At 41.3% G+C, this 20934-nt stretch overlaps 1 protein-coding gene across 1 annotated transcript in view; it reads left to right on the top strand.

Moving 5' to 3' along the window:
* The first annotated feature begins 2042 nt into the window (after positions 1-2042).
* The window catches only part of csf2rb (colony stimulating factor 2 receptor subunit beta), a 28341-nt gene continuing 9449 nt past the window's right edge, over positions 2043-20934 (top strand). Inside the window, exons 1-5 of the mRNA XM_083650193.1 lie at positions 2043-2083; positions 17423-17527; positions 18256-18379; positions 19187-19356; positions 20045-20202. Coding sequence (XP_083506319.1) covers positions 17425-17527; positions 18256-18379; positions 19187-19356; positions 20045-20202 — 555 coding nt within the window. The 5' untranslated portion in view covers positions 2043-2083; positions 17423-17424. The remainder of the gene's footprint in view (positions 2084-17422; positions 17528-18255; positions 18380-19186; positions 19357-20044; positions 20203-20934) is intronic.

Genomic DNA, 20934 nt, shown 5'->3' with positions numbered 1-20934 from the left:
CAAATAACGTTGCAAATTTACATAAAACTTTGGCAAGGGTATGGCCATTTTCAAAGGGCTTCCTTCTCAAGATATCTGAGTAAGAATGGGTTATGGGTACCCACGAGTTCCCACTTTACAGACATGCCCACTTTAAGCTAATCATGAGTTTTTGTATGCATTATAAATGTGTTACTTTCACTTATACCATGGTCTGGGTGAATACTCGATTCTGATTGGCTGCAAGGTGTCCATTAATTTGTGATAATGTACAGTGATAATGTACACCTAGCTAAATGGTCTGTTCACTGTTCATATCAATGCGCCAGGATCACGACAGAGCCGTTTGAGCTCTATACCACCGTTAACACTTAATATGGCACTTTTATAAGTTTAGAAAAAAATGTAGTCGGTCAAAGTAACTACGGTATTTAGATTACCCCTGAGTGCTCAGTTTATTAAAATAACGGCTATTTAGAAATCTGATTTTCGTTCTGGTCAGCTGCAGAAGCCGGGCTCTCAGCTGTCAACTGTCAAACCCTCTGTTTACAACTTGCAGCAAGCAGCAGCCAGGCGCTCTGGGAGAGCGCGCGGCCTCTATCACTGATACAAATCAAGTCGAAGAGTGAGGAAAAAGACGAGATCCACAAAAAGGAAACAACGAAATGGGCAGTTAACAGCAACACACTGAGAGACGTCCTTGCACAAAACATACCTCTCCAACATAGAAAGCTGATGGTTTTCAGTCTACTCCAGCCTCGCGCCATTTACATCTTATAAGACCCGCAGACGTTAATGTAATTCCCTTGAATGCGACAATTAACGAGCCAGTTACATGGCGTTGCATTCTTAGACATTGCCGTTTGCTTTTATTTCGTATGTTACATACAATTGGTTAAATTATTAGTTAGCTTGACTCTAGAATTGTGCCAGGTGCAGGCACTAAGTGGCCATTTTATCCAATGATAGCCTAATCTTGAGCAGCCGAGGGGACTATTTTGTCTAGCCGGTTCTCAACTCATATTCAAGGTTATGAAAACTAGATTTTGATTGCAAAATGCATGGAAATATAAATGAATGGTCTTGTTTTGTTTCTTTGGCAAGTGACCATGGTATAAGCGGGTTATTGCACTTCGAGGTGACCATTATCAGAAATTATTGGACTTCGCGGAGGCGAATATGGTGTCACAATACCATATTCGGCTTCGCCTCCGATGGTTCACGCCTCCACGTCGTCCAATAATTTCTGATAATGGACACCTCGTCGTGCATTAACCCTTACTTATTCTATTTGAATATTTATGCATACTGGGGGTTCCTAAACATTGGGTATAACCAAATTGGGTGTGATGCTCGCTACCCAATCGCCAAAAAATGCAATTCTTACAGAAATATCCAATGTGAAAAGTTAATGATACCAAATCACAGCATTATTTTTTCTATGGTGTTCCTCAAGGTCTTGGTGTATTAATGTGTTATTTTGGAGGGATTTTGGACCTTTTTTTAATCAATCTTGCACTAACTCTGTGTAACAAATGGTATCAACTGAAAAATTGCTGCAACATTTTGAGACATAAATGAGCCTGGGGATGGCCATCATATAAGTACTGAGAACTTGTGATCCGAGTTAAAAGTCACATTGCCTTTTGTTATCCATATGGCAGGCTGGCCTAACAGGTATAGTAAGAGAGACTGCCCCATATCTAACCACAGCTATGTCCATCAACAGCCACGTGTCCCGAAACTCCTAAGAACTTTGAGTCACTTACATGTGTTAAGTAAATTATTCAGAACAATGAACTATATTATGAGTCAGAGGCGAAGCAAAGTGAGTCAACCTTCTTCTTTCTCTCTGTGATGGGAAGTTCAGTCAAAATATAATAGTTCCTACATGAAACTGCTCACAACTCTGTGGATTGTCTTGAGTAACCGGGTCATGATTTCTAGAAAGAGACATTGCTGAATCTTTTTTTCTTTTATGTATTTTGTTGGCACTTTGAGCGCCACACGCTGAGTTCCGTTCAGTTTCATTGTATTTGAGAGGAGGCAGACATCTCCAAAACTCGGCAACAACATCAAAACGATCTCGATGGATATATTACAGGTAAGAGGGAAAATATATATATATATATTTTTTGGGGTGAACTGTCCCTTTAAGGAAAAATCCACTCTAAAGCATTGTAAGACTTTTAAGCTACAGTAACAAGGTATGGGCTGTTGTTGCTGTATTTGTCTTATGGCCCTGTTGACCTGGATCAGTGGTACTGTAGGGGGCTGTTGTTGTATATGTTCTGTTGGCCTGGATCAGTGGTACTGTAGGGGGCTGTTGCTGTATATGTTCTTATGACCCTGTTGGCTTGGATCAGTGGTACTGTAGGGGGCTGTTGCTGTATATGTTCTTATGGCTCTGTTGGCTTGGATCAGTGGTACTGTAGGGGACTGCTGCTGTATATGTTCTTATGGCTCTGTTCACTTCACTTCACATATTGATGATATCGAACACAAGGTTATCTGAAGGTGCGCTTTTCCTTTAAGATAACCAGGAATTGGAGAAGATTGAATCACATCAAGGCTAGTACCAAGTCAAGTACCAAGTCAAGTATCAAGTCAAGTACCAAGTCAAGTACCAAGTCAAGGGTTCAGATATTCTTGGCAGAGGTGCATATCTGGATGTTATCTCAAAGGATGTGGTAGATTAGCTGATATCATATTCAGTTGTGAGTACTGATCTGTTGTGGTTGTGTGTCTTTCTACCAAAAATGCCATTGCGCAATAGGTTATTTGTTCTTGTTTTCACTTCTCTAATTTGCGTGACAGAGGTTTCCTTTTTCTCAAAGTTTGAATTCCATGTATTGCCTGGGTATTGTGACACATTGTATTTTTCCAGTGTACTGCTACCATATTGAATTTTAGATGAACTGCTGTTAGACAATCACAGCTAGTATGCTAGTGCAAGATCTGTTGGTCAAATTAAAACGACTAAAAATCACTACTACACACCAGAATACAGAATACCAGAATAGACTTAGATGGTCACTAAAGCCCCTTTCACACATCCAGCCTATCCCTGAAATTGTCAGGAAATGTTTCTGCATGGGGTCATATGGGAACGGGAGCAGTTCCCCACCTCAAGATGTAGTAACATTTCAGGGAAAATGCTGACTGTGGTGTGAATGAAAAGCAGTAACATTGCAGGGCATGTGTAACAGCAAATTTAACCGTTATACTCATATCTATATATATATCTGCTTTAAAAATGAAGTATATGCATGTGCCTGAAATGATATAGTGCAATCCAATTCTTTACCACTAGATGGTTGCTTCTTTCATAATGATGTAATGCTTTGCAGGAGAGGTTGTTGTAATTACTCCTCAGTGTACTTGACAAGCACTTGACAATGGTGTTAGTCTCGCCCGTTGTGCTGTTTGCTGACCCTTATTGACTGAAGATTCGAAGGTCTGGACCCAAGCAACCGACCCAAGCCAGAGTCCAGAGAGAGAAACAACAGTCCAAGTTTGCCAATATTGTCCGTTGAATCCAAAACTCAGACATCCAAGGCATCAGGGGCGGTTTTAGGATTCGAGCTTTGGGTGGGCTCAGCCCCCAAAGAGAATATAGGGTGGACCACAGACCCCCTAGGCATGCCCCACCCGGAGAAAATTGTGTACATTTTAAAATAAAAATTGATCAATCTGGTGCACTTTGAGATCAAAATGAAGAGACTAGATCTATGAAGAACTACACACATCACATTCATATCCTCTTTACTGTTCTGTGGCTTTAAAATGATGAAAAAATAATTGTCTCCCTATATATATATTCTGCATACAGGTATATGGTAGAATTCTGCTTGCTTAAATAATACAGTGATCCATATACCAAAATCACTTCCAGGGGAGAACTCAACTGAAGTAACATTTGCTCTCTCTCCTCCTCTCCCTCACTATCCTCCTCTCTCCCTCTTTGTGCTGTCAACCAAAAGGCAAATATAACAACCAACCAAACCAGAGTATTTATAGTCTAATAAGAGGTATAGATCCATCCATATCAATTTAATGTGTATGTAAAAACTGTACTGTAATTTATTTATTTTTTTACCCTCAATTTTATAGGGTGGGCTGAGATTATTTTTGGGTGGGCTTCAGCTCACCCAGAAAGGGTCTAAAACCGCCCCTGCAAGGCATCCATGCATCCAAAACAGACAGAGCAACGGCACTCTCAGATCCAAAGTCTTCTTATTTATGTCTGACCTCAGGTTCTGCTCTTTTGATCCTTGTCTCAGGCACCCGTACAATGTTTGGGGCTGTGTGCGCTGCTATTTCTCTCTATTATGTTCATGCATCCATTCCAACGGCAGAATACCGTCCATCAACTGTGTCGTGGATGCTGTTATTATCTGTTAACAAAGTTTGACCGATTTGAGCAACCGTAAACGACGCAAATCATAAGCATTTCTATAGTGATAGTGCTTCTAGTCTCTTAGAACAGACGAGTTGGCTTCCGCAATTTTCAAATGCTTCCGCCATACCGTCTGTACTTCGTAGGGGAGAATCATGCACCAACCGGAATGGGAAGTAGAAAGGCGGGTCTTCCGCTCATTAGTCCAATCAGAATCCAATATGCCGCATTTTCCGTGGACCCACGTGTCGTGATTGGTCGGATTCTGTCGAACTTCTTTCCTGTCTGAAGGTTTTTTTCCCAACTTCCTTGTGCATGTTCTGGGGGTGTAACGTACAGACTGTGTATAGCTGCATTCGCCGGATGTAGATGAGACAGTCTGTTTTAAGAGACTATAGTGCTTCACTATAGTGATAGTGATTCACTATAGTGATAGTGATTCACTTCCTTGCCCTCCAAGAGCAGTTTGTGCCGTGTCGTGCCGTGACCTGAAAACAACCTATTCCGGCATTGCCATGGCATCCTATCCTACTATATCAGAAGTGAGTGAGCAGAAATGTGTTCGCCCACAGCTATACCATTTTCCATGTGATCGCGCTGAATCTTTCAGGAAGTGTAAAGGGCACCCCCTGTGGGTGACCTAACAGGAGCCGGATTTTTGAATGAGGTCATTAGGGCCGACTAAATTTTGGGCAAAATGGCGATTTAGTGGCCAAAAATGAGTCAACACAGGTTCAGCACCATGGAAAGCTCCATTGGTTAGCTACTAATGGAGCACACCTGAGTGGAGGAGCACAAGAGAGGAGAGGCTGCATGCTAACTCTGTGTGAGCGAGGCCAGACTAAATGGCCAGTGATTGTGAGCTCCAGCGGGGATCAGAACTATAATAAGAATGTCAAGTCTCTGTGTGATGCACTGCATGGCCATTCCACTGGTCTAGTGTATGAAAAGGTGCCACAGCAAGACAGAAAGGTTTCTGAAATGTAGCTGCATAGGTGAATAGTGAAAAGCACTACTGGAGTGTGATGCCTGTAAGGTTATCACAGTAATTCACTGGGAACTATGTGTGAAAATTCCAGGGTTTTCTAAAGGATTTTGTAGAGTAGTCTACAGTAGGTTGCAGATATGGAAAACCTCCTCTACTCAACTGACATGGCAGCAGTTGGTGATTGAAGTAGTGCACATATGTTACATCAGTAATATCACAGCCACATTTATACTCGAGTAGTTTCTGTACTTCTCCATTCCCAACCCCCCCCCTCCCCCCTTCTCCCACCCCCGACATAGCCCTAATATAGCTTCATGTTTTTTGGACTTCTTGGAAATGTGCGTCCAGTCATCAAGCCATATTTCCCTACATTGACATTTGACAGGCTTTATTTAGACAAACCCAACATGCATCAAAACTGACAATATGCTGGTAACTGCTTCAACAGTGACAATGACGTCTATTGCGGCATTGCCATGGCATGTGTGAAAAGGCGCATGTGTGGAGGCCTCAGTGTGTGTTTCGTTATCTTTACAGCAATAAGACAAGTCAGGTTGTCACTGGCAGTTTGCCAGTTAGAGAAAAGTACAACACGTTAGCCACATGGTTCCTTATTGAGTAAGAATAGCATCCTTCAGAGGACTCGTGTTCAATAACCTGTTTCAGCAAGCATCCACCCTGCTGAAGTGCCCTTGAGCAAGACTTGCATCTCTACCAGTGGTGCTCTATAGCTGACCTGCCATTAGGAGGGGAGACAAAAGAGAATCAATGAGGCATCACATTAGGATTCATATGATTAAATTAACCTTCAAATGCTGCTCTGTGATGATCAAGACTTTGTGGGTCAATTTGAATGTCATTATGTGGTCAATCCTTTTCAAATGGCAACAGAGAATTATACACACCACACCAAATATTTGCAAAATATGCACCAAAAAAAATGTGTGCACTATTTAATAGTATTTGATATTGGTCTGGCTAGTGTACAGTACTGTTAGAATAGAGACAGAAAGTGCCTGCCTGACTGATGGAGTTTCACATTGCAGTTTTCACACCAGCATGGCAGCACGTCCTCCACCAACGCACAGGAAGATCACACATAAAGGCCATTGTGGCCAAAGAACAATCCGCCCTCCTTATCTACAGTGTCATTTTTTTTAGGCTGCAAAACAGCCCTAAAATACATGATTTAATCTAGATTACATCAACTGTTTCTCCAGAACAATTCTTATTTGGGGTTTTTCATTCCACTCACGGTGCTTATATCTTATATAGTGCGGCTGTAAGAAGGCAGAGATACAGTATATGGGTGTGCTGATATGTCAAGTTAGAATATGGGGAGGTATCTCTGCCCTTGCACAGCACCCCCCCCCCCCTTTCACACACACACACACACACACACACACACACACACACACACACACACACACACACACACACACACACACACACACACACCACCACCACCACCACCCACTGCCTCTCACACAGAGCCTGTAACTAACGCCAGCTGATCGTGCAAAAAGAATAACAGACACAGACGTGTTAAAGGGGAAACTAAAATTGTCACAGCGGAAACTCCCACAGAGTACTCAATGTTCTTTGAAGGGGGGTGCATAAGACTGACATGAGTTTATAACAGTGTCATTATTATTTTCCTTCACCTCAACGACAGTGGTACAACTTGAACTTTTCACCAAGATCTCATTACATGTCATCACACTGTCAAATGACTTTATAACTGTGTCATGAGTCTTTTCCGTGACCTTAACTAAAGTGGTACAATTTGAACTTTTCATTAAGATCTCATTAGTTAGTTCGTTATTTTTATTGACACAAATAGTTAAAACATTTGGGTCCAAACAACATTAAAAAAAACACATGAATATGATAAACCCATAAGGACAAGTAATGAAAAGTAATTCAGTACAATTTACAGCACAAAGTAATGCCATCACTCATTCCATAGAAGCTTGCTGGTGATCTAATAGCTCAAGGCAGGCATGTATCATCACTAGGGTTCTTTTATTAGTGTTCATGAAAAGTGAGCTCAGTTCAGTGGAGTCATGTCCATATTTTGCACGAATGTCCTGCGTGACACTAGGGCACACCAATATGTCTTCTTCATTTTGGATTCCAGTCTTACAGCAACACACTCGCTGTTCTGGTGGTGTACGACTCCACCTTCCCATCTCTACTCTCAGTCTGTGAGAGGACAGTCTGAACCTTGTGAAGGTTATTCGCATGTCATTACACTGTCTTGGTTAATGTCAATCTTGTGTTGGATCAGGTCAAGTTGTCATAACAAAGACATATTAAACAATGTCAACTTTTGCATTAACAATGACATAATTTACCGAATGACACTTAGTGACACCAGTCCTAAACATTCATCAGGCCTCATGGTTATGACATGTCAGTCTTATGTAAACCCCTTCAAAGAAAGTGTCACCCAATAGTGTAGTAGTAGTCTAACAAGAAGGAAGCAAGGGTGGAAGTGGCCCAGAGAGAGAGAGAGAGAGAGAGAGGAGAGAGAGAGAGAGAGAGAGAGAGAGAGAGAGAGAGAGAGAGAGAGAGAGGCAGATGCACAGACGGACAGACAGATGGACAGACAGATACAGGAAGCTTTGCACCAGGGCGAGAAAGAAAATACATATTTGAAGGTAGGAAATGACCAGTTCTCTAACCAGAACTCATTTTACACATGTGATTTTCTGGACATCTGATGAATACAACAGTGTACTGTAGATTTGACTTGGCATTAAGTTATTGCCAATATTATGGAACAAAACTCGAACTCAAAACTCAGGCATCCTGTTCCTTGTTTGAAATAACCATTTCATTGTACTGCAGTTATTTAAATACAAATTCTAAAATAATTAATGTGTTCTGTTGATGTTGATTTGTGATAAAACCTGCAACAAAAATGATCTTGATGACAGAAAGAAACAAGACATTGGGGACATAGTGACACTCCGCAGGCTGACTTGTGTTGCGTAACCTGGCTCGGCTGGTATTGTAAAGAAGTAACGCTATTTTGGGGGTTAAACCTCAACATATCATCAAGCAATATTGTATACTTGGGGGTGGAGGGGTTCCTAGGACGGCACAGTGGCTCAATGGTTAGCATTGTTGCTTCACAGCAAGAAGGTCCCGGGTTCGAACCCTGGTCCGTCCCCGTGTTCGTGTGGGTTTTCTCTGGGTGCTCCAGTTTCCTCCCACCATCAAAGACATGTATGTTGGGGTCAACACTCCTGTCAGGGCTCCTGACCAAGGCAATGGCAAGAGAACTGGAGTTGGTCCCCGGCCGCTGTACTGCGGCTGCCCACTGCTCCTAGTTCTAGGAAGGTTCCTAGTAGAGGATGGGTCAAATGCAGAGGATGAATTTCCCCATGGGGATAAATAAAGGATAGCTTAACTTAACTTAACTTAACTTAACTTAACTTAACCTAACTTAACTTAACTTAACTTAACTTAACTTAACTTAACTTAACTTAACTTAACTTAACTTAACTTAACTATCTGGAGGAAACCCCAGGGGAGCACGGGGGGAACATGCAAACTTTGCACAGAAAGGCTCTTTTGACGAGCCTAGCTGGGCAGTAGGCACTGAGGACATGGGGATGGGGACTAGAGCTGCCGAAAATAATCGATTCAGAGATGCATCGCGATGCTTAATAGGACGATTCTGAATCGATTAACAAATATCAAAAATCGATTATTTAATTTATTTATTTTTTATTATTTTTTTTATAATCAAATAAAATAGAATGTAAGTACATGCAGTTGTTTATTTTAATTATGGATCATAATACAATGCAATTCCAAATGCACTTTTATTTTAAAAGTAGCCACACAGTGAGAAAAAAGAAAGTGAGAAAAAATAAATCATGTATTGCGGAAAAAGTGATGCTTCGATTTAAGATGCATCGCGATGCATCGAGATGCATCGGAGATTAGGGATGCACGATATATCGGCAATCATATCGGTATCGGCCGATGTTAGTCATTTTTTAACATATCGGTCATATCGGTATCGGTCAGATGTTGCAATGTTAATATCGGTTATCATTATCAGCCAAATTCTTCACATTGATATGAAATAATGCAGTAAATCTATGATTTATGGGCTTTTCCAAAGGCTTTGCAAATAAAGAAATGCATAATTTTTTCAAATTCAGTGTTAACATGTGTTTTGAAGTATGTACAAAATGTGATCATCATAAAAATGTGGTTTCATACAGATCATATCGACATCGGTAAATATCGGTTATCGGCCATAACAGCAATGTTAATATCGGTTATCGGCATCGGCCAAAATTTTCATATCGGTGCATCCCTATCGGAGATGCATCGTATAATCGAATCGAATCGAATCGTAGACTTGTATAATCGAATCGTATCGAATCGTGAGATCAGTGAAGATGCACAGCTCTAATGGGGACACAACCAAATATACTTTATTTTATTTGTGTTTAAGTTTAATCATTCTGACTTGCAATACAATGATTGAATTATGCAGAATGTACACTTGAACTAAAATACAACTCATATAACTGTTATACATACATGATTATAGATATCATATCATTATAGATATCATTAAAATCAAATCCCATCATACAGTATATAAATGATCAAAATTACAGATCATTAAAAAGCCTGACGCCACAGAGATGGCGTCTATTTGTTTTTGTTTTTGTCAAAGACAGCTGTTTTTGTGAAGAAGCCGGCAAGCCCTTTCTCACCAGTGGTTACCTACAGTCTGGGAGGGAGGATGTTGTGGTGGTGGTTAGGCTGATGCCTGTCCTTGATCAGCCAGGGCTTGTTCTCTGTAGATCGTTCCTTGAACCTAGTCATTTGAGTTTACTTGTTACTGGGCGTAGGTGCTGTACTGTATAACGACCATTTGAGCCCAATTTTCCCAGCACTGTGTAGGTGTGGTCCCAGCACTGTGTGGGTATGGTCCCAGCACCATGGGTGTGGTCCCAGCACTGTGTGGGTGTGGTCCCAGCACCATGGGTGTGGTCCCAGCACTGTGGGTATGGTCCCAGCACTGTGTGGGTGTGGTCCCAGCACCATGGGTGTGGTCCCAGCACCGTGGGTATGGTCCCAGCGCTGTGGGTGTGGTCCCAGCACTGTGGGTATGGTCCCAGCACCGTGGGTATGGTCCCAGCGCTGTGGGTGTGGTCCCAGCACCGTGGGTGTGGTCCCAGCACTGTGGGTATGGTCCCAGCGCTGTGGGTGTGGTCCCAGCACTGTGGGTATGGTCCCAGCGCTGTGGGTGTGGTCCCAGCGCTGTGGGTATGGTCCCAGCGCTGTGGGTGTACAATAGCTGGTGCTCAAGTTAGTGATGATCAAGTGATGAGTGACATCTCCATGAGTCTTGTTTTTGACCGTTTCTTTAACATTTGTTTGGGAGTTGATGAGAGATTTTGTGGGCAGATGATTGAAGATTAAGAATAATGCCTGAATAATGCCTGTCTGACCTCCATGCGATCAATGAGATAATCAACATCTTTGTGTCTTCTTGTCATAAGCCCATGGTGGATGATACAATACTCCCACTACAAGACTGACCCTGAGTCATTTAGGGCGCAGGCAGATGAATCCACAGACATTCCAACTCCTCTCTCTCAGGTCTGATCGTCTTTTTGCATACAAGTCCAGGGTCTCCTTTCTAAACATCTGATAACCCTCAATGGTTAGATTTGGAATTATTATCCTCATGGTGCCACGTTCCTGTCACACATCCAATCAGCCCCGGTAGATCTTAACATGATTTCATATTCATCCCTTACCATCTTGAATCTTGAGATCTTGAATGACACAGGAGGAGGTTGTGGAGCCCTGCTGTTTTGATCTTAGTTACAGTTCTCTGTCTGTGAGGTGATTTCCTGGCAGCTCTGTGGCCTACCACTGTAAGAATGTATCTTTCTTTACCTCGGCCTCTAGATCCCCTTGACTGATTATGTGATATCAGGATCTGGTTTTCCTCCAGCGTCGCTTGTCAAAGAGAATGACTTTCTCCTTACTTTCTATGTAGTCCAGGTGAGTACTTGATCATCTTAGATGTAGACTCCATACAAAACGAGCTTCTTCAGGATTTAAAAAATAATAATGCACCAAGAAATAGTCCCCACAATGTTGTTAAACTGACCGGACTGTTTTCTGTGGATGGATATGACTGGACGTATAGCAACGGTCTGATACACTTATATCGGTCTGTTATATAGAAATAACAGACTTCTCAATGCAGTGATTGACCAATCAGAATTGAGTATTCAACAAAGCCATGTTATAATGTAAAATATTTAACCCCAAAAGGTTATTTGAAAAAATAACACCAGACAAAAATATAGTGCAAAGATCATAAATATGGATACTATTTTTGCTAAAGAAAAGGACAGGCCTTGTAACTACTGTAAGAGTGCAGCCAGCTAGTCATAGAATAGAATATAACTTTATTGTCCACCGAGGTGGAAAATTGTCTTTGGCTCTCCAAACACAAAAAACAACAACACAAGAGGCCAGAAGGCAATTAGTGAGACAAAGATATAAACAAGCATAGACAGACATGGTTAAATCACACATTAGAACAGTTCATGTCTGTGGTTTAAGTCTTGTTGGTCACTTTGTGGAGTTAAGGATGCTAATGGCGCTTGGGATGAAGGACTTCTTAAATACATTTCTGTTTGCCAGAGGGACTCTATAGCGCCTCCCAGAGCTCAAAGGCTCAAACTGTCTGAGTAAAGGGTGGGAGCTGTCTCCCAAGATACTCCTTGCCTTCTTCCTCGTCCTTTCTGTGAAAAGTTGAGTCAAGGGCTTTTGGGGTTTACCCACTACTTTGCTTGCCATTGACACAATCCTAGTAGAAAGTTTATTCCTAAATCTACAGTTCAGGTGCCCAAACCAAACAGGAAAATGAAAAGTTAAAACACTTTCAATGAGAGTTTTGTACACCAATTCTAAAATCTGCTGACTACCACCGAAGCCACGGAGTCTTCTCAGAAGATGGAGTCGCTGTGAGCATTTCTTAACTCTGTGTTTTCAGAGAAGCTCACCTGACAGTCTAAGACTGTACCAAGATATTTGAATTGATTCACAGTTTCAACATGTTGGCCATCAAGTGAAACTGGCTCTGTTTCCAGATCTTGTTTGGTACACATGATTCGTTCTTTAGTTTTAGCCATGTTGATTTCCATTTGGCTAATATTACACCATGATTCAAGAGCTTATAGTGTGGGCCAGATAGGCAGCTTCACCAGAGGGCTCTTTTCTCTGCAGGAGGCCGACTAAGGCAATCATGTCATCAGCATACTTAATCAAACTCAAATGTTTCTCATTAATCATAAATTCATTTGTAAAAAGGGAAAATAAAGAAAAGACACAGCCTTGTGGACAGCCTGTGCTGATAGTGAGCATATCTGAAATGCTCCCACTAAGACCCTCTGTGGGCGGCAAGAAAGAAAATCTCTGATCCAGAGAATTAGCCCCTTGTTGACACTGAGATCGGCTTAGCCTTTTCAGGAGGATATGTATCTTCATTTAATTAAATGCCGAGCTAAAGTCCACAAATAAAATCCTAGCATCTCCTTTAGGATGCATGAGATGTTTAGTTGCTGTATTAAGCAGAGTCAGCATGGCATCTTCTGCGCCTCTGTTGCTCTTATATGCAAACTGCAGTGGATCTAGCATACTGGCCACAGTGGTGGACAAGTTATTGGCCAGGACTCTCTCCATAGTTTTACACAGTATGGAGGTTATTGCGATGGGCCGAAAATCATTTGGTATACTTGCGCCCGGCTTTTTCGGCATAGGCTTAATTATTGAAAATGTCCATGATTTCGGCACTGTGCATATATCTAGGAGGACTTGGAAGAGCTTTGTAAATACTCCATTTAGTTGAAAAGCACAGTCTTTAAGCAGACGGGCTTTCAGACCGTCAGGGCCAGTGGTTTTGTTAGAGCAACATCCTCCTCTTTGATAACTATTGATTCTCCCGCAGGGAGATTATTACATATCTCATCACATTCTTTACTGTCATCCACAAGGTCCAATCTACAGTAATAGTTGTTCAAGTCGTTGACAGAGGTTTGGCTGTTATTTACAGGACTGTTGCTATTTTTACTGGGTCTGCCCATTAATGTGTTCAGACCTTCTCATGCCTGTCTTATATTCCCAGTTGAGAATTTATTCTCTATTTTATTTTTAAAATCAATTTTGGGAGATCAATTTTGGCCTTCGGTTCTAAGCCTTTTTTGGGTGGGCTTTAGCCCACCCAAAAATAGTCTCAGCCCACCCAAAAAAAAAAAAAAAAATCTCTCTCCAAATCCATGGTGGTCATTAGTAGCAGTTTCTGTTAAAATTATCTTTATTTATTATTTATTTTTGCTTTAAAACTATTTTTTAATTTTCTGCTTAAAGTTCATGAAAAAAAGTGGCATTCTTGTTTTTTCCCACAATAATTTCATAATACCATTTGTAATGCCACCGTTGTAGTGCTGTTGTTCAAAATTAAAGTACATTTTCTCAGATTTATTGGTGTCTTTCTAGTCACACAATTTAATAGTCAGTGTTTCCCATACACTGATCTATTTGTGGTGGTACACCCTACATAGATTTTGACCCCCACAAATACTGCCACATATTAATTTCAACTAGTTGACTGCAAACTCCTGCTTTAGTGCTTACAGTATATTATTATCTTGTCGGAATATCATTCCAGCCAATAAGTTAGGAAGTTCCCTTTTGATTTAATTTTACTTTTGTTTTGCCTACAAAGCAAAATATTACTTTACTTGAAACTCCCCTGAAGTGATTTTGGTATTATTTATGCAAGCATAATTCTACCATATAGTAACCTGTATGCAGAATATATATAGTATATATAGGGAAACAATTATTTCTTCATCGCTGTAAAACCACAGAACGGTAAAGAAGTAATTGATGTGTGTAGTTCTTCATAGATCTAGTCTCTTCATTTTGATCTCAAAGTGCGCCAGTTTGATCCATTTTTACTTGAAACTGTACAAAATTTTCTTCCGGGGGGGCATGCCCCCGGACCCCCCTAGGGGTTCAGTGGTCCATGACCACTGAACGGCTGAGCCCACCCAAAGCTCTGATGCTAAAACCGCCCCTGGATTTGCAGTTTCACATGAGCGTCACCATCAAACCTCCAGCTCTGACGTCTGATGTCTGCTGGAAAGTAGCCTATAAACAATACACCTTTGTGGGGTTACTGGGTTAGCTTGTTTCTTTCTCCTGTACTCCTGGGTGGGGGGTTTCCACAGCCAGCTAAAGTAGAAAGGCAGAAGTGCAGTCTTTTCAGTAGGCTACCTTTTAAAACACCCCAGTTCTTCTTCTGCTACTGAAATGATTGTGGGCTATAGTTCTCCTTTCTGAGACACTTGTAATTCTCTCTCTCTCTCTCTCTCTCTCTCTCTCTCTCTCTCTCTCTCTCTCTCTCTCTCTCAACATTTCATTGCTAGGGAACAGTGTGGACCCAGTTCCTTTCCTGTCAGCGATTGTATTAGCAAACACTAACAGGAAATAAACTAGGGTCCATTAAAATATGTAGCCTGCCCTACTGTATGTTATCAAGTTGAAACGGTCTAAAGAAGTACCACTGTTATATCATTCTATAACACTGTATGCAGTGTTTACTGTGTTGTTAGATCGGTTATATCTCTTGTTGATTGTCCAAATGCTTTGGCAATTTTGTTGTTATTACTGTACATACATACCAATAAAGATAATTGAATTGAGAGAGAGAGAGAGAGAGAGAGAGAGAGAGAGAGAGAGAGCTTCTAATACTGTATCAATCCTTCATAATTCATGGCAGTTAACTCGCCCTTTGTTATGACAAAATGATTTAAAAAAAAGCTAGTAAGCCTTTTTTTTTTTTTTTACCGTAAAAGAAAGTGAAGAACAACTGTGTAAGCATTTTGTCCCACGCAGTGTGGGGAGTGTCAGGCCTAATATCTTTCATCGACTGTATGTCACAATTATTTGGTATTGTTGCTGATATCTGTGGTTCTCGGCGAGTGCCATTTTTAGACAGCAGAGGCTTATCACACGTGAATGAGAGAGATAAGAGACGCAGGCGGATGTGTGGTGAGTCGCCAGAAAGGAAATGAGAGCTGTAGTGCGGTGACGGCTTCATGGTGAGGCACACATTTATTTCTAGTAAACTGATGCGAACTTCTCTCTCGCTCTCTCGCTCTCTTCTCTATATTACCCCTTCCTTGCCATCTTCCATGCCAGCCTTCTTGACGATGTGAATGCACGCACTGTGAGTTAGAGTTATTATAGTTTTTGTATATGTTTCACTATATTTTAGTTTGTGTTTCATTTTTATTGTTTTTCTTTTCCAACTCAGCTTAGTTTCAGTTAGTTTCCAGAGTGGGTTTGCTCGTTTCAGTTACGTTTTTATTGTTTCAAAATGTTTCGTTTCGTTTTTATTTGAGTTTGAGTTTAGCTTATTTATTTATGTATTTATTTATTTATTTATTTATTTATTTATTTATTTATTTATTTATTTATTTATTTATTTATTTATTTATTTATTTATTTATTCTGTATACATATTATAATATGGGGTGTATGTCAGAAGATTCAAGTAGTCCAGAATATGTCAACACTTTGTGAAGATCAAAGATAACGTGCTCAACTCGTGACTTTGTAGCAGGCTATATAAAGTGGGTGTTGGATAGGCTTAGGGTTAGGGTTCACAAAAATCCACAAAAACAAGTTTAATTCAAATAACAAAAAGGACAGCACTCCAAGGTTAAAGATGTATCCACACACACATGTGGCAATACATCTTTAAACTTGGAGTGCTGTCCTTTTCATTATTTGAATAACACTTTGTGAAGACAATTGACTTGACCAGGGGCATAAAGTGTGTGTGTGTGTGTGTGTGTGTGTGTGTGTGTGTGTGTGTGTGTGTGTGTGTGTGTGTGTGTGTGTGTGTGTGTGTGTGTGTGTGTGTGTGTGTGTGTGTGTGTGTGTGTGTGTGTGTGTGTGTGTGTGTGTGTGTGTGTGTGTGTGGGCCGGCCCTCTTGCTCAACCCACACCCATCTTTGAAGTTAGCCTTCATTGTGATCTCAACTGCACCTGTACATGTTTCCTGACTGCATCTTGCACGGTTGTAACACTATCACATTGACAATATCTGTCCACAGACAGACAGACAGACAGACAGACAGACAGACAGACAGACAGACAGACAGACAGACAGACAGACACACAGACAGACAGACACACAGACAGACAGACAGACAGACAGACACACACACACACACACACAGACAGACAGACACACAGACACACAGACAGACAGACAGACACACAGACACACAGAAACACACACAGACAGACAGACAGACAGACATACAGACAGACACACAGACACACAGACAGACAGACAGACAGACAGACAGACAGACAGACAGACAGACAGACACGCAGACAGACAGACACACAGATAGACACACAGACAGACAGACAGACAGACAGACAGACAGACAGACAGACAGACAGACAGACAGACACACACACACACAGACACACACACAGACAGACAGACAGACAGACAGACAGACAGACATATCAACACCTGACAAAGTACTCAAAACATTTTCCAACATTTTCCCATTTTCCCAGTAGCAAGTTGTGGAGCCGCAAATCACGCCAACCGGCCCAGTTCGGCCCGGTACCGTTTCGTAGGAGTCACGGCTCGAATCGTCCGTTAAGATAGGCAAGCACAACAACTTGGTTGGGTGTAGGCAACAAAAGCAGGGGTTTTATACAATACAATACAATGGGGTTTATGGGTTTGGGGTCGGAATTCCAACGGAATGGGGTCGGAATTCCAACGAGCTCTGAAAAGAAAGTTACAAGTCGGGAACGCAACTCCCACCTCTTCTCCCTACTGCTGATGATGAGTTTTGTAAGGACACAATATCATTTCAGTTAGTCTTTGTTTTTGTCTAAAGTCTAGTTTTTATTTTTTTTTATTTTAGTTAACTAAAATATTTTCTTCCTACCCCCAGGAATGATGCCTCTCCTCTGGGCTGTGTTCTGCTTGGTGCTCCCTCTCCGGGCTCTCTGCTCCGGTCCGGATGGCTGTTCTCTCCACGAGAGCGGCTCACATGACAGTAAGTCTCCCAAGTGAATTCGCTCAGCACAAAACACATGCGAAAGTTCTAACATTTAAATTAGTTGAGGCCAGAATTTGGATCAGCACTCGGCTATCGCTATCAAGCCAGCCCATGTAGCTTTTAAGTCTCACCAATGGAATGAAACCAAATGCTGACTAAAAGAGACAGAAAACCACAGCAAAACAGTGTGACATGATTGAACACAAAGGAAAATTACTAGCCTGGTAAACCAGCCGGTCACGTGAACTCACATTTCATTCCATTCTAGCAGTCTGCTAGAATCTAGCAGATCTCACCCAGTGTTTGCAGTGGGCGGAAGTTGGGCGGGTTTAGTTGCCTTGAAAGACAACTCCTTCAGCCAATCAGCGTTGGATCCAGTCAAATGCAAATCCACTCAGGAGAACGGCTGTACTTACCCCTGTACTTGCTTAATTGTCGTTTTTAAGTCTATTTCTGCAAAAACTGCACTTTATGGCCTTTTACTGCTCGAGGCGGACAGCCACGGAGGCAGCCATTACTGTTTTTCCAGCGGCATTCCTGATTGGCCGGTTACGATGTCAACTACGAGGTGGGTTGCTGATTGGCTAGAAGTAGAACACAGCAATTTCTCCAAACACCCTCCCAGAAATGTGAGTTCACGTGACCAGCTGGTTTACCAGGCTAGATAATCACAGTAAATACTGAGCACTTGAGGATAATTGACTGATCACTCCGTCTCTTTCCAGTGTCTTCGGTGCTGAAATCCTTACATTGCCGGAACGACTACATGAGCCATGTCCATTGTAGCTGGAACGAGACACACCCACACTTAGCTCTGGAGCTCTGGGTGTGGAACGAAGACGACAACAGGTGAGAATACAACCCAGCCGCCAGAATCAAATGGCGACATTGTGTCTTTCTGCAATCCATGGATACGTACAATCTCAATGTACATTTGAAACAAAACATCTGTCTTTTACGTTTCTAAAACATGGCATTTTATGTCTACAATCTTAAGGTACATTTAAAAAACAAACGGCGGTTAAAGGCCGGCTTTACCGTGGGGAATATGAATATATATTAAATCTTAAAAAATCTTAAATTTCGAATCCGTTGAAATTTTTGAAATTGCTTGTTCACAGCCAGAGAAAAAAAAAAAAAAAAAAAAAAAAAAAAAAAAAAAAAAAAAAAAAAAAAAAAAAAAAAAAAAAATTGGGCCAGGTGACGCGTTTCGCGTCATCTGGGCCAAGTCCGCCTTGCAATTTGGAGGCATTTTTTTTTTTTTTTTTTTTTTTTTTTTTTTTTTTTAATCTCTGGCTGTGAACAAGCAATTTCAAAAATTTCAACGGATTCGAAATTTAAGATTTTTTAAGATTTAATATATATTCATATTCCCCACGGTAAAGCCGGCCTTTAAGTCGCTGCCTTTCCAACGTTAAATGCAAATAAAACAAATGGTTATGTTTAGGCAAGTAAAACAACTTTGGTTATGTTTAGCCAAGTAAAATATATTGGGTAAGGTTAGGGTTATGGTTTGTTTGGGTTATAACAAAATGTAAAATGTGACTTACGGTTGAAACACTGTACCAACTGAAACCTGGGATCCTTTTATAAACGGTGAATATCCCCGTTTAGAGCAAAAAGTCTTCACTCAGCTGTGTGTCCATGTCCTTGCAGTGAGACAAGGTGTCAGCCCCAAGATGCAGATGAACACAGGAGAGGACAATGCAAATATAAAACCGGTGCCTTTGCCACTGGCATCAACCACATCTTCTTCTTCAAGAAGAAGACACTCACTGTCAACTGTTCATCTGTGCCCCACAAGCCTCTGGAACTTTCTCAGATCTGTGAGTTTACATGATACTGTATCATTCGTCATCATCATCATCACTGTCATCATCATCATCATCATCATCATTAACAACAATAAAAAGTTATGGCTAAACAGTGATATTCAACTAATGGTGGAAACCTCAGATCATCAGATTGCCACCAGAATCAAAGTCTCTTACCAAACTTTGTGGCAATCTCAGATACACATTTTTGAGATATCCTGCTGAATGGCAGGCAGACAAACGGGGGCAAAAAACATACTGTAACCTCCCTACCAGAAGTACTGTAATACACAGTGGTGCAGAAAGAGTTATAAGAATGTCCTACTCAAGTATTGTTACATTGCTGATATTTCACTTAAGTTAGCCTATAGTAAAAGTAACCTACTGGTGTAAACATGTAAAAAAAGTAAAGAGTAGGTAATGTAAAAGTTACTAAATTACTTTTCAGAAGGGAATAATTAAGTTAGTTTTTCTTGAGTTCAAACTAGATTCTCTTAATTGAAAAATGTGAAATTGCACAAACAACGTAAAGGCAGATTACTCTTTGCTGACTCAACATAGACTTTGATGGCTCCACAATTGGCCAATTGACACTGTGTGTGTGTGTGTGTGTGTGTGTGTGTGTGTGTGTGTGTGTGTGTGTGTGTGTGTGTGTGTGTGTGTGTGTGTGTGTGTGTGTGTGTGTGTGTGTGTTGTACAGTGAGAGTGCGTCCACCGGTGAACCTGTCTGCACACGCTGTAGACGGTGGAGGTGGAGAAGTGCTGCGGTGGTCCAGCCCCTACCCCCCCTCCTCCCCCCTCAGCCAAAACCTCACCTACCAGCTGAGCTACCGGAGAGACACCGAGGACAACTGGACCGTAAGTGTCAAACATACATATATATCGCTGTCAACCTCTGGTGCCAGATGCCAACTCAGTGGGGACGCCTCGCTGGCACAGTGCCAACTCTGTATTTAGGAAATGATGCAACATCCTTTGTCATCCCAGAAGTTACATTAGGCTAAAATGTCCTGGATTATGTCTCCCTTCAATTCGTGTGTAAAGAGTCACACATGGAGTTGTGAAATGTTGATATGACTACAGCAGTCATGGGAATAGGACATGACGCTACCACTGTAACAGGCACCTGTAGAAAAGAAGGTCCTGAACATAATAACAGTCTTATAAGGCTTCATTGGCAGTTTGAGAGTGAAGCTCATGTAAGCAGTGTTGGCACTTATTCATCTGTAACTCATCATACCACAGCTTCCTTCCTTCTTAGAAAAAAACAAACAAAAAGAGAAATGGTTGTTAGGCAGTTTAAGACAAAGTCATTCTTCAGCAGTTTAATTTCCCCCTTTTTTTGGGACAATTCCAAGGTCCTTTGGTCCAGGATGAGAAGATGATTTTTGGAAATGCATGGATGCAATAGAAAATAGCTGGAGGCCCAAAAATAGTCAATGGTACTAATAGGTTATAAGGAACTATTTCTCCTCCAGGGTGACAGGAAATGGCTCTAACATGGTATGAGGTATACTTTTGTAACAGACCCCAAAAAAGCCTCCTAGGACACTTGAAGCCGGATTGGCCTAATAATGTAATATGATGATG

Source organism: Poromitra crassiceps (genome assembly GCF_964638095.1).
Source record: "Poromitra crassiceps genome assembly, chromosome: 13".
Lineage (NCBI taxonomy): Eukaryota > Metazoa > Chordata > Actinopteri > Beryciformes > Melamphaidae > Poromitra > Poromitra crassiceps.
Note: the sequence above shows the minus strand (reverse complement) of the source record. Positions and strands in the feature narration are given on the sequence as shown.